The following is a 12,415-nucleotide window of genomic DNA, read 5'->3' as shown; positions in this document are numbered from 1 at the left end:
GACATCTCAGAGGACTGAGGCCTTCAAAGCCTGTCAGCAAAGACAGTTGCTGCAGCAATGCACCTGGCCACTTCTGCAGCATTCCCTCCCCTTGCCTCTTCCAGCATAACAGCTGTAAGGAAAAGGAAAGACCAGTGGAGAAAGAGCTGCTTCCTTGGCTGGGCTTCTCTTTGGGAGTACTAGAAGTGGTGGTCATCTTGAAAATACAGAACAATTCCTAAGCACTTTCTCTGAATTGACTTCATTGAAGAGAACCTAAGAGTTCTATAGAATCAATGTAGCCTAATTTAGCTCCTTAAATGAAAAGTGACAGTTATTTATAGCCTACTTACTTATAAATTATGTACAAATAAGAAACAGCAAGGTGAAACAAAACACCACACTGATTCTAAATCTGGGATGCCACTAAAAAAAAGTGGGAACTTACTAGGATGTTAGATGTTTTTAAGTATGTTTGGGTTGTTTTAAAGTTCAGTACAGAATAAGTATTGAAAGGTTTTCCTTCCTTTGTTTGCTTTCCTTCCCCTCCTGCTCCAGCCCCAAGGTCAAGTTCAACTTAACTACTTCTCACACATTCCAAGCAAATTGTTCAAAACTCATTCCAGCATCTACACTGGAATTTTCTACCACCTGATGCTGAAATTTTGGAAAGATGCAAAATACCTTCAACTTGTTTAACTAATACTTGATCTACCTAAATAGGTACTATATGGAGCTTTACTGTAAGACTCTTATGGTTTATTTTTTGTGGGTTTTTTTGTGGGGTAGGGGGGAAGGTGTGTTGCGTTTTCTGTGTTGGTGAGGGTGGGTTTTGTGTTGTGCTCTGGTTTTGTTTTTTTGTGATTTTTGTAGGGGGGTTGGGTGTATTTTTGTTTTTTGACTTGTACAATATGTCATTATGCTTTTAACAATAATACTGTTAAAAAAAGCCATTGGGGTAAATGGACAGATGAAAGAGCTACAATTAGTCAAACTTTAAGAGTTTAAGTACTTAAGACTGTTTTGGAGAGAAATGAAAAAAAGGAAAGAAGCTAAAAAAATTTAAAATCTCTTCAACACTAGGCTGGACTCAGCAGAAAATGAAAATACAAAAAGTGCCTCAAGTTTGCTGCTGGAGACAGCACACACATATGTCTTACTTTTATGGATTCTGAATCCATAATGTATGCCTTTAACTAAGGGTCCAATTTCTACAATGTTAGGACTAAGCCTTCCAATCCAATCATCATGGAGATCATCATCTTAGAGATCAGAACTGTATGGATGAGAACAACGCACAGCACGTTATCATTTCTGATTTCTGGCTGCTGTGCACTTTGCTGATATCTTACATAACTACCACCCTTAATGCAAAAACGGTATAGTTAAGCCTCTAACTGTATCTTGATTTTTGCTGTCAGCTTCAATGAAGATAGATCTACAAGGACCACTAGTTGTGAGCACATGAGCATTACTGATGTTACTTGGAATTCCATTCATATATATGAAACAGGATAATGAGACCATAGATAAGTTTTTCAACAGACATCTTTCACTAAGCCCTTGTATCTTCTCCCTATCACCTTGCCAAAAATAATGCTGTTAGTCCATAATTTCAAAGGGTAGTCTGTGAATGGAAGTAAAGATCAAAGTTTTTGAAAAAAAATTTTAAGGCTGTAAAAGAAGACTCAAAACAAGTGCAATCACAACTAATCTGAAGCACACTCAGATTTTGGAAGCAAATATCACGTTCTTAGATGGCTATTTGAGATTATGCTGCAACATGAACCAAAGAAATAACTCTTTATCTTGACTAATACAAAACCACTGCTGCAAACAGGTAATAAATCAATTAATTTTACATACCCTTTGTCCTTTGCGTGTACATCTGCACCATGCTGAAGCAGAAGCTGGACTATCCGAACTCTGTTGTAGCCAGCTGCTAGGTGTAAAGGAGTGGACTGCAAAACAAAAGAAGATGAAGAATGGGAACCACATCCATCTGAAGTCCTCTACTTCTTGCCATTGAAATACTCTTAAGTTTCTCTTATACGTTGTGCCAAGATAAGTTGAAGTACCCTTCTGTGATTAGCTGAATTAACAAACACACAGCACATGCAGCCCCCTCCTGTTGTCAAACCAAACAAATATGCCTTAAGGTGGGTAAGAATACAGGTACCCCTAAGGCAATAACAGCCTCTTAATTTTAAGTTGATTTTAAAAGCCATTATCACCACCATCATCTCTGCACCAAAAAAGTATCCACACATGTTCTGAACTGTGCTGTGCTAAGACAAAGAGCAAATTGTACACAGACTGCAGTTTCCTGCAGAATACAGGTCTTCAGCAGTAATGCACCTTGCTGCATAATAACAGAGTAATAACACCTTTCTCCATGGCTAACTCGTATGAATCTTAACTGCAAGCTTTTCAGCTGACAACAGTAATTCCCCTTGAAGTTTATTTTTAAAAGCTTTTTATTATGAAACAAATTTTGTATGCTGTCTCAGCCTGGGGGGACTGCTTTCTTACAGAAATGGATGATGCTGTTTTCTCCTTCCCAAGGCTGAGAAGCAGAGGATTTTAAAGGGATCTTCGTTACAATTTATTTTGTGGCATGCAGCCAAATGATACCATTTTCTTACAGTAAAACCCCACATATAAAGCAGCTTGAAACATGGAAAAACTTACATATCTCACTGTATTATGCTAAGTATAGATTTACTTTCAGCATTAAAGCATCATTATACAGTATTACAAGGGAAGACGTCACATTTCACTACTATCAAGAGGTTAAAAAACAAAAAAAAAATCAAGACAAATGGTCTCATCTGCGATGAACCGCAGCAGGTACTATATACCCATAAAACAGTATGGATTTCCTGGAACAGAGATTTTGCAATGCCTATAATTTGGGAGCAGTCTGTATTATATTTTACTGAAGTCTCAACACTTTGCTACTTTGCTTCAGAAAGAGTAACCACTTTGACAACTACCAAATATCCCCTGTATCATACTGACGACATAGGTTGTACTATCAGAAATGACAGCACAGGGTATCTCTTAAAAAAACAACAAGGAAACGAGGTAAATTTAGGGAAGTAATTATGCAAGTTTCCATAAGACCTGTGTTCACAATTATCTATACTCAAGATAAGGACCTCTAACATTCCTAAGCTGAAGATCCCCAGAGTGTTTCCAAGATAAAAACACCATCAACAACAAATGTGTCCAACCTTTCAGTTGTTTGATCATGCAAATTATTAGGATCTCTTACTCCATATAAGGCTTCTGCTATTGAATTAATTTAGACTGATATAGAAGGCAATATAGTCTTTTTATATCTGCCCCTATTATAGAATAATTTTCTTCTGTATATCATAAACACTAATGAAAATGTGGATAAGGTTGATGCTGCTATTGACATTAGCAAAATACTTCAGTACTGTTTATTCTGACATTTTCCTTTGTTTGGTTATTAATCCAGTTTTATCAATTGAATTAGTAACTCAGAAAACCTAAAATTAATTTGAAATGGACTACAGAAAAGTCTGTCTATTCAAAGGTCTAGACTCCAGAGAAACTGCAGCCAAGCATTAAATGTCTAGAACCCTGCAGGATCCTTTAACCTCACTACAATTAAACTCCATCCATTCTTGTCTGCATGCTACTTCTGAAACAGTGATGGCAGACTTCCAAAATGATGCTTTACTCATAGGAAACATTATTAACGGAAATGTTCTCAATAAAGACCCATTACCCCAGACTCTCACTCACTCCTTAAAATTAAAAGAAAAACTATTATGACTCAGGCTGGGACTGTGCACTTTGTATTTCTAGGGTTAATAGACCTGCTTTTGCCAATTAATTTCATTAAAGAAGAAACCCCAAACTTTTCAAGTTTATAGCTGCACAACAAATGGCATAAATGAAACAAATCAGTGTTAACCCAAATCTTCAGACTTATATCCCTGTCTTTCAGAAAGGTGAGCTACTTCCTTTTCCTCTCAAGCAAGGGCATGTGGACACCCCAGTCCCACGAATGAAATACAGAGTATCTTGTCTTGCCCAGGAATTATTTATCTGCAGCCAGGCACCTGACATTTGGTGCGCTTGCCTTGTGGCCCACAGCAGCCTCAGCAAAGCTGTGTGCCGTGCTGCAGTGACCTCTCCAAGGAGGATCAACTGATGCTCCCTGCGCCCATCCCTGGAGATGGGGCTGAGATCTCCACCAGGCAACATGCTTCAACTCTGCAACTGCAAATACCCAGTGCTGGAGAGGCAGGGAGTTAGAGGGCCAGAGAAACCACTGAACTGGTGGGCAATGACAAGTGAGCACGCACACACGCAGGAGCAGACAACCTGGAGTGCTGCTCCTCCTGTATCCACAGGCCAGCATCCCCAGTTGCTCATTACCTTGGCTAAATGGCTCTTATAAATGCTGTGCTCACATACGCTTCAGGAAGGAGAAAGCAGGAAGATCCTGTCTCCATGGTTTTTAAAAACTTCTTTTCCTTTCTCATGAGAAAGAGCATTCATTAACACTATAGATTTAATAGGTAAAAATACTAATCTGGAGTTACAACTTATGATGCTAATTACAGAATCTAGGTACCTAAACGATAATATTGTGCTACATGAACTACTCATTAGATGACATTATGAGCCTTAATTAAAAAAAAAAAGTGAACAATGGCAGTAGAAGGTGATTTTTTAAATTAACATGCCTATTTATATAGCATCAGGGAAATAAAGACTAAATACCATTGACATCAATGTCTACTGCACCTGAAAGGTAGATCAAATTAATTATTTAATATTAAGAAAACAGATTGAATAAAACTATCAATTAAGCCCTCCTCCCATATATTGCAAAACTTGGCAAGACTTACTAACAAAAAGCCTTAGAGGGCACTTAACCTTACAAGACTCACATTCACAGTTACCAGGCAAATCACACTGTCTTACTTGCTAGTGTAATTAAAAAGAGTATAACTCCATTTTTATTAAGTAAAGTAGACCATCATGCAAGATGCTCATATTATTTAAAAGTTTTATGGCAGCTGTAACTGAGCCAAAGCAGGTACTGAGCACTTTAAGGAACATCACCATACACAAGATGGCAATCGCTGTCAACCTATATACCTACTATTTATGGTAATGCAGGTGGTTTTGCCTGCAGTCTCTTTGATAATGTGTTGCCTGGGAATACAAGAAATGCATTTTTAGATTTGATACTGTTCTCAGTGAGCCTTAGGTATTTTTGCACTGCTTCATTACCAACAGCTGATTTGGTGACCCCTGTTCAAGGTGAGCTGCCTTGGATTCGCCATCCCCTGTTCACCTGCATCAAACAAAAGGGGCCCTTGAGGGATCTCCAGTGCTGAAGGCTCTGAGCAGCTTCTGCTAAAATCTGAAAATTTGTTTCAACAAACTGTCCACAGGCAACATGGGAATGCTAGCTCCAAGCACCATCCATTTCCCTTCCTACCTTGCTGAAGAGTCTTCAGCAAGTCTCAGATGGCAATGCTGCCACTGCCTCAGAAGAAAGTTTCATTTCAGATTCAAATTACACATTTTAAGGGTAACTTTAAACCAAGGGATCTTATGTAACCATCTTATATTATGCATTATCTGCCTGATTAGTAACAGCTGCAGGAACTGTTTTAAAAACTAATATCTCCTGGTTTTGTTTCCTACTGCCGAAATCTTTATATAATGCTATCTGATAAAAATCTTAATCTATGCATTTCTCTCATTTTCAACATGCCATCCCGAAAGCTATTATAATCAACAATCTTACTACAGAAATAATGTCTCATTATACATCTTATTTATATCACTATACAGTGATTTACAATTATCACTAATTCATTTAACTGTTTACAGGAAGGGCATTCTCATAATAAAGAGGCCACACTGATTTTGACCCCCAGCTCTGGCTTGGACATATGGCTACTCTCGTGCTCAGAAGGTCTCCAGAGGGATATGCACCAGTAAGGGTGACTCTTAGACAGATGGGGAAATAAGTAAAGCTTGGCAAAAAATACCCAAGGATACCTGAATGCTTATTGTTAACTCTTCTACAACGCCCTGCTGACAGAGGACATAAAAATTACAAAAGAGAAAAGAGGAAGGATTTTAAAGTGTTTCATGCAGACTATTATTTGTGACTTTTTGTATCATGTCTAATTATCTTCAGGTTTGGTAGATTTGGATATTGCAGGTATGCAGCAAACTCCCATTTAACAAATGTAATTCAAAGTAACCCCTTTATTCTATTCATATCACACTGCCCCTAGAAAACAGCAATAAAAGTATCTTAAAATCCTTCTAGTTTGTCATACAAACTCCCTTCAGAGAAGTGTTTCACCTCCTTTGAATTAAGAGAAGAAGCACAGGGAATAGCAGAAGGGACCTTTGTTTCATAGTTTTGCATAAAGCTGTTTTGAAAGATGTCCTGAATCCTGGCAAAGCAAACAACTTTCTCTTTACTGTGCTAGAATTTATGACAGAATCTTTCTTTCCAATCACAGTACTCTGTGGTTGATGCTGCTCTCTTGCAGACATCTCTAAAATGAACCACATCAATCATGAGGTACAGCAGGAAGACATTCCGGATGCAAGTGGAGTACCTCCTGTCACCACTTTATCATTCTGATTAATGGGGTAAGGAAACAAGTTGCAACAATACCGCAATCTGGCAGACACATTCCTAAACCTTTCCACTGTGGAAATGATCAGGTTTTTCCTTTGCTGCTCAGACACCAACTTGCATTCTAATTTTAAACAGTGCACCCATCTTACACCTTCATTTTAAATTAATTTGGAAGCTTTCTTGGGAAATACCTCATTAACATTTGTTTGTATTGTGTCAAGACTGAATTTCTATATAAAATATTTCCTTCTATAAACACATATTCCAAACAACTGAAAAAAAATTATTTTATATTCATGGTATAATGCTCTTACACAATGGTCCTAGAGAAATAAAGTTCCCTAACCCTGGCTGAAGAATTATGCTTTTAATGAGCAGGAAAAAGGCTGTGCTTCTGTTCACTAGCCACATGACTTGTCACCCTAATCATGCAGCTCCTTTGGTCATTTTATAGCAGTACTGAGTTATTTAAATTCGTGGTTGACAATTATGCTTTAGGGATAAACTTATAGATGCTGCTTCAGGAAAACAAGTAATGTCAGACTACTGACTGTAGATGAGCTAGCTGCAACTCTGGAGATAAGCATAGGGATGAAGAGCTTAAACTACTTTTCTTACGTAAAAAAAACCATAATAAACAACAAACAAGCAAACACCCCTACAAACAAACAAAATTCCTAAAGAAAATAATTACAAAATACTTTAGGAAGACATTTCTCACTCCACTGTTTCCAGTGATAATTTAACTGCTTCATCTTCAGAACTCAGCCAATAGTAATTAATTAGACTACTGAACTGGACAGGCTTAGTATAGTAAAATTCTGAAAAACATCATGTCACAGATTTCACACGCTGCTTTCTAACAGCTAATGACAGGGAAAATGAAGTGAACAGCTCACCAATTCAGAATTTGCAAGTCACACAGTATCTTAATTTAGAGGTCTGGTATATCAGATGATCTCTTGGCAGGTGGGGGGTGGTGGTGGTGGTGAGGAACCAATTGTTTTGAGCTGTAAATCAGCAAAGACAAAACCAGATTGATTTCACAGACACAGCACTGCTAGGGCAGAGCATCAGTGGGCAAAAATATTCATAAACTTGAGGAAAAGAGTTAAAAAACAGAAATACTAAAAATACTACAAATACACTGAGAAGAGTAAGGCCTCATTTGGAAGAGGTTTACTTCAGTGACAGACCAGCTCCTCATATCCAGTGACTATTCAAATCTGTTCCTTTTTAGGGGGCTATACTGTCCAAACTACTGACTACTGAATGCTTCTCTATAGATCTGATTTTTGAGAGACAACACAATTTTCTGACTGTATGTGTGAATCTCTAAGACCACATGAGAAGTGTTGGCATCCATTCCACACATTAACACAGTGACCCTATTGTACTGCAAGTTGGGCTAAGTGTTGACAAATAAGGGGGCAAGAGATTTATGAGATAAAAGCTTTTACAATCACCTACGTGCCCAGCTAGGCGTAGAGAAGGACTGACAGGATTACATGTGTCACCTTGCACAGGGGCAGACAAAGAAATAACTGGAGTGTCTCCATTTCAAGGATAAAAGAAGGCAGAACAGGAAACCACAGAAACAAATAGGTTGGGAAAGAACTTAGAGATGAAGTCCAATCCATGACCAAACACTACCTTGTCAACTAGACCATACCACTGAGGGCCACATCCAGTTTCCTCTTAAACACCTCCAGGGATGGCGATTCCACCAGCTCCCTGGACAGCCCATTCCAATGACCAATCCCTCTTTCTGTAAAGAAATTTTTCCTAATGTCCAAATTAATCCTCCCCTGGTGCTGCTTAAGGCTTTGTCCTCTTGTCCTGTTACTGGTTTCCAACCCTCAGCTGGCTACACCCTCCTTTCAGGCAGCTGTACAGTGATACAGTCTCCTCTGAGTCTCCTTTTCTCCAGGCTAAATGATCCCAGCTCCCTTGGTGGTTCTTCAAGGGGCTTGTGCTCCAGACAGACCCCCCGCAAGCCTCGCTGCCTCCTCTGGACACGCTCAAGCATCTCAACGTCCTTCCTAAATGGAGGGCCCAGAACTGGACACAGAACTTGAGGTGTGGCCTCACCAGTGCCGAGTACAGGGGAAGAAGACCTCCCTGCTCCTGCTGGCCACACCATTCCTGATCCAGGCCAGGATGCCATTGGCCTTTCTTGACCACCTGGGTTCTCTACTGGCTCACATTCAGCTGCTCTCAACCAGCACCTCCAGGTCCCTTTCTGCCTGGCCACTGTCCCGCCATTCTGTCCCAGCTTGTAGCACTGCAAGGGGTTGTCGTTATTTTCAGAGACAAACCCAGAAACATAGACTAAGGGGGAAAGGGTAATGGGCTGGGAGAGACACTTGAATCTTTAAATAGGAACACCATTGATCTCTGAAGGATTTCACAAACAACAGATCCCATAAATGGGCCACTAGTAATCTTTGACCTCTTCCTAAACAAGAATTAAAATGCAACAGCTCCTCCCTTCCCCAAAACTCTTCTGTATATGCATGTATCTTAAACACCATTTGGCAAAACAGAGTTCCACAGAGCATGTGTCAAAAACTGAGTAATACTTCACAAAACCATAGTATTTTCAGAAAACTGATCTTTACAAGAATCTCTTCCATTTCTACATGCATATGATGAAAGTGTAGTTGGGGATGGAACTGTAGTATGAAAAAGAAATTCTGGGGCTTTCACCATGAAGCAGCATTTGTAGTTTTCCCAGATTCAGAAGGTCAGAATACATCTCTGGCAGCACTCAATGACACAGGGAGAGGAATTCTGAGATGGATTATCAGAGAAGCAGAGGAGTATATGCTGCTTCTTTGGTGATAGATGTTGACAGCTGAGGGAATAGTGGCTTGCTGAGCTACGTAAAGAAAAAATTACAGTAAAGATCCACTCTCTTCTCCTACAGGAATGTGGCTGATGTTATTTAACACTGAAAGGAGATGTGTGCTGGCTTGAACGGTATGGCAGAACACTACGCAGAAACTACTTTAAAGTATCATTATGTCCAGAATAGCCATTTTTGCCAATCTGAAGATGCACACTGAATCACCAAGAACCAAAACTGCTGGGGTTTTTTGCTTACATTCTCTTCTTTTAGCACTTAACTGTCAAAATCTTCATAGAGTCACAGAATATACTGAGTTGCACAGGACCCATCAGGATCACTGAGTCCAACTCCTAGCCCTGCACAGAACACCCCAAGCATCACACCAGGTGCCTGGGAGTGGTTTTATATTGTGGCACCCAGAGCTGCCCCCAGCACTTGAGGTGAGGCTGCCTCAGTGCAGAGCAGAGTGGGACAATCCCCTCCCTTGTCCAGCTGTGCCTGATGCCCCCCAGGACAGGGCTGACCCTCCTGGCTGCCAGGGCACAATGACCCATATTCAACTGCCATCAACCAGTACCCCCAGCTTCCTTTCCATGGCACTGCTCTCCAGCATCTCATTCCCCATCCATGTACATCAGTCTTTCCTACTACAGTCAACTAACAATCTTTTATTTCTCTTTTCTTTTCATCTGTCTTCTTATTTTTACTACTGCTCCTATTTATCTCTACATATTTACTTCTCCACCTTCCCCTTCCAACTAGAAACTTCCCGGGCTTCAGTTCATAATAGTTTCACATTATTAAGAAGGAATAAATTAATTTGACTGTTCTCCCTGCTAATATGGCTTCAAATCAGCACTTGACTCATTTTTTTGAAACTGAGGTCAGAATAAACTGTTATGAGCAACAGTTACATATTGATTGCATTTCAGCTCCAGTGCTGAGTATGAAATAAATATTTATACATTATATTTTGGAAATTAATAAAAACATGAAATAAAAATAATTAATAAAATTAAATACACAGAATGCTCTTTTTGCATTACAGTGATAATTTGCAAATTTTAGAATTAAATTACTTCATAATCCAATCAAATAGCCTTCACCATTTCTTTGAAAAGCAGTCTTGCAAAATACAGGGAAAATGGCAGAGAATTTATCTTGTAATTCCAACTGAAAAGCAATGGTTATCAGAATATGAATATTCTAAAGAATTTCATCTATAAGAAATAAGTTTCTTTTATAAGTAGTCATATATAATACTACTTTGAAAAGACTAATCAAATCACCTCAATTTTCTTGTTCATCAATGATACATCCACCATCAATTACAATGCCTTATTTTGGCACTTTCCTCCCCTTTTATCCTTAATCTGCTGCCTGCTCAGTCAACTTAAACAAAACTTTCAGAGATTTTTATGCAAATACATGTCTCTTTGCACATAAGTATTTGCAGTTCTTTTCCTTTAGAGCTAATATGATCACTCTAAATTATCCATATAACCTCTGAAGTCAATGATGGGATTGTGTGAGCAAGTGACAACTGATGTGCTGGGAGAAATCAGAGAGGCAGCAAGGGCAAAAAACACAAGAGTTTTGGGTGACCTAAGAGGTGAAATGTTTGGATACTATCAGTGACCCTTCTACAGAGAAAGTGGCTAGGAAAGCCACAAGGGTAAAGCAACTACTGGGATAGTACCAAGTGACACCTGAAGCAAAACTTTTCAGTAGATGTTGTCTTTAATAGCAGCTATAACACATTCAGATTCGACTTATCTTCAGGGGAAATGCTTGCTAAAATAATCCAACATGAGGCACCAACCATCATAAAGTGGAGCTATGAAAAAATAGCATGTTTTAAAAAATAAGTTAGAATTAGTAGGTAAGAAAATTATGTCCTTACGGACAGCGTAAAAACTATTAACAAAGATAATACTGGAGATGCTTTGCTAATGCATACCTTCTATTGGGAAGGACTTGATATAGTGAAAGAAGCCAGTATGACCAACAGCAAGGTAAAAGAGTTTACTAAAATTAAGAGGATATTTTAAAAGCTGAATTTACAAAAGCTGGAGAAAAACACAAGGACCACAAACTCAAGTAGTTTCAAAGTAAAAATACAAGTAGACAGGCAAAAACAGTTTAAGTAGTAACTGGTGAAATTAATTCAAACCAGACAACTTCTTGCAACCCACTAGCAGCACAAAATGCACAAGCCGGTTTAGTGGGGCAAGGTCAGGCTAGGGCAAGAAATGGAAGTCTTACAGGCAAGAAGGCACTGAAGAACTAAAGGAACTTTTTGTATGATATACATCTTAAAAGAAACAGTAAGGCTTATTCCAGGATCCTGGTGAGTGAGCATGTGCATATTTGGGAGCATGCAGAAGCTTGGCAAAGGATCTGTCTGAAACTAAATTAAGCACAGAGGAGGTAGTCATTCCTATAACCAAAATGAACTGCCAGGACCAAACTGGATCCACTCTAGAGAGCACAGAAGAATAAAACAGGTGAATTACTAGTTGAAGACCTGGAAGTTACAAACCAATCATTAATGCACATTCTGAGGGACTACATACAGACCTGTAATCTTGATGTCTGTACAAGCAAAAATACAATACATAACAGCTAGAATTAGTGAACATCTGCATAAGCACAATCTGCTTGGGAAGAGTAAATACTGTTAAAAGAAGTTGCACCTTTAAAACTTGAATTTCTGAAGCAGTCAACAAGCACATGCATAAGGATAAGCCAACTGGTTAAGGTTACAATGGGGGTACTCAACAGGTTTAACTAAATCCTCATCAATGGTTTATTAGGAAGATGATGTTAGGTCCTCAGGTGGTTGCACAACAGCATGCAGAGCTGGGAACAGTGTACAACTGACAGATGTCACAAAAGAGGGGGGCCACAAAGGACACTAATGTCAC

The 12,415-nt window shown here is 39.0% G+C and overlaps 1 protein-coding gene and 1 long non-coding RNA gene across 2 annotated transcripts in view; one reads left to right on the top strand and one right to left on the bottom strand.

Moving 5' to 3' along the window:
* The window catches only part of LOC136360476 (uncharacterized), a 254,845-nt gene that overhangs the window by 105,227 nt on the left and 137,203 nt on the right, over positions 1-12,415 (top strand). The window lies entirely within an intron of this gene.
* Positions 1-12,415, bottom strand: part of TNKS (tankyrase) — a 126,508-nt gene that overhangs the window by 41,570 nt on the left and 72,523 nt on the right. Inside the window, 1 exon segment of the mRNA XM_066317746.1 lies at positions 1,846-1,940. Coding sequence (XP_066173843.1) covers positions 1,846-1,940 — 95 coding nt within the window.

Source organism: Sylvia atricapilla, chromosome 4, assembly GCF_009819655.1.
Source record: "Sylvia atricapilla isolate bSylAtr1 chromosome 4, bSylAtr1.pri, whole genome shotgun sequence".
Classification (NCBI taxonomy): Eukaryota; Metazoa; Chordata; class Aves; order Passeriformes; family Sylviidae; genus Sylvia; species Sylvia atricapilla.
Note: the sequence above shows the minus strand (reverse complement) of the source record. Positions and strands in the feature narration are given on the sequence as shown.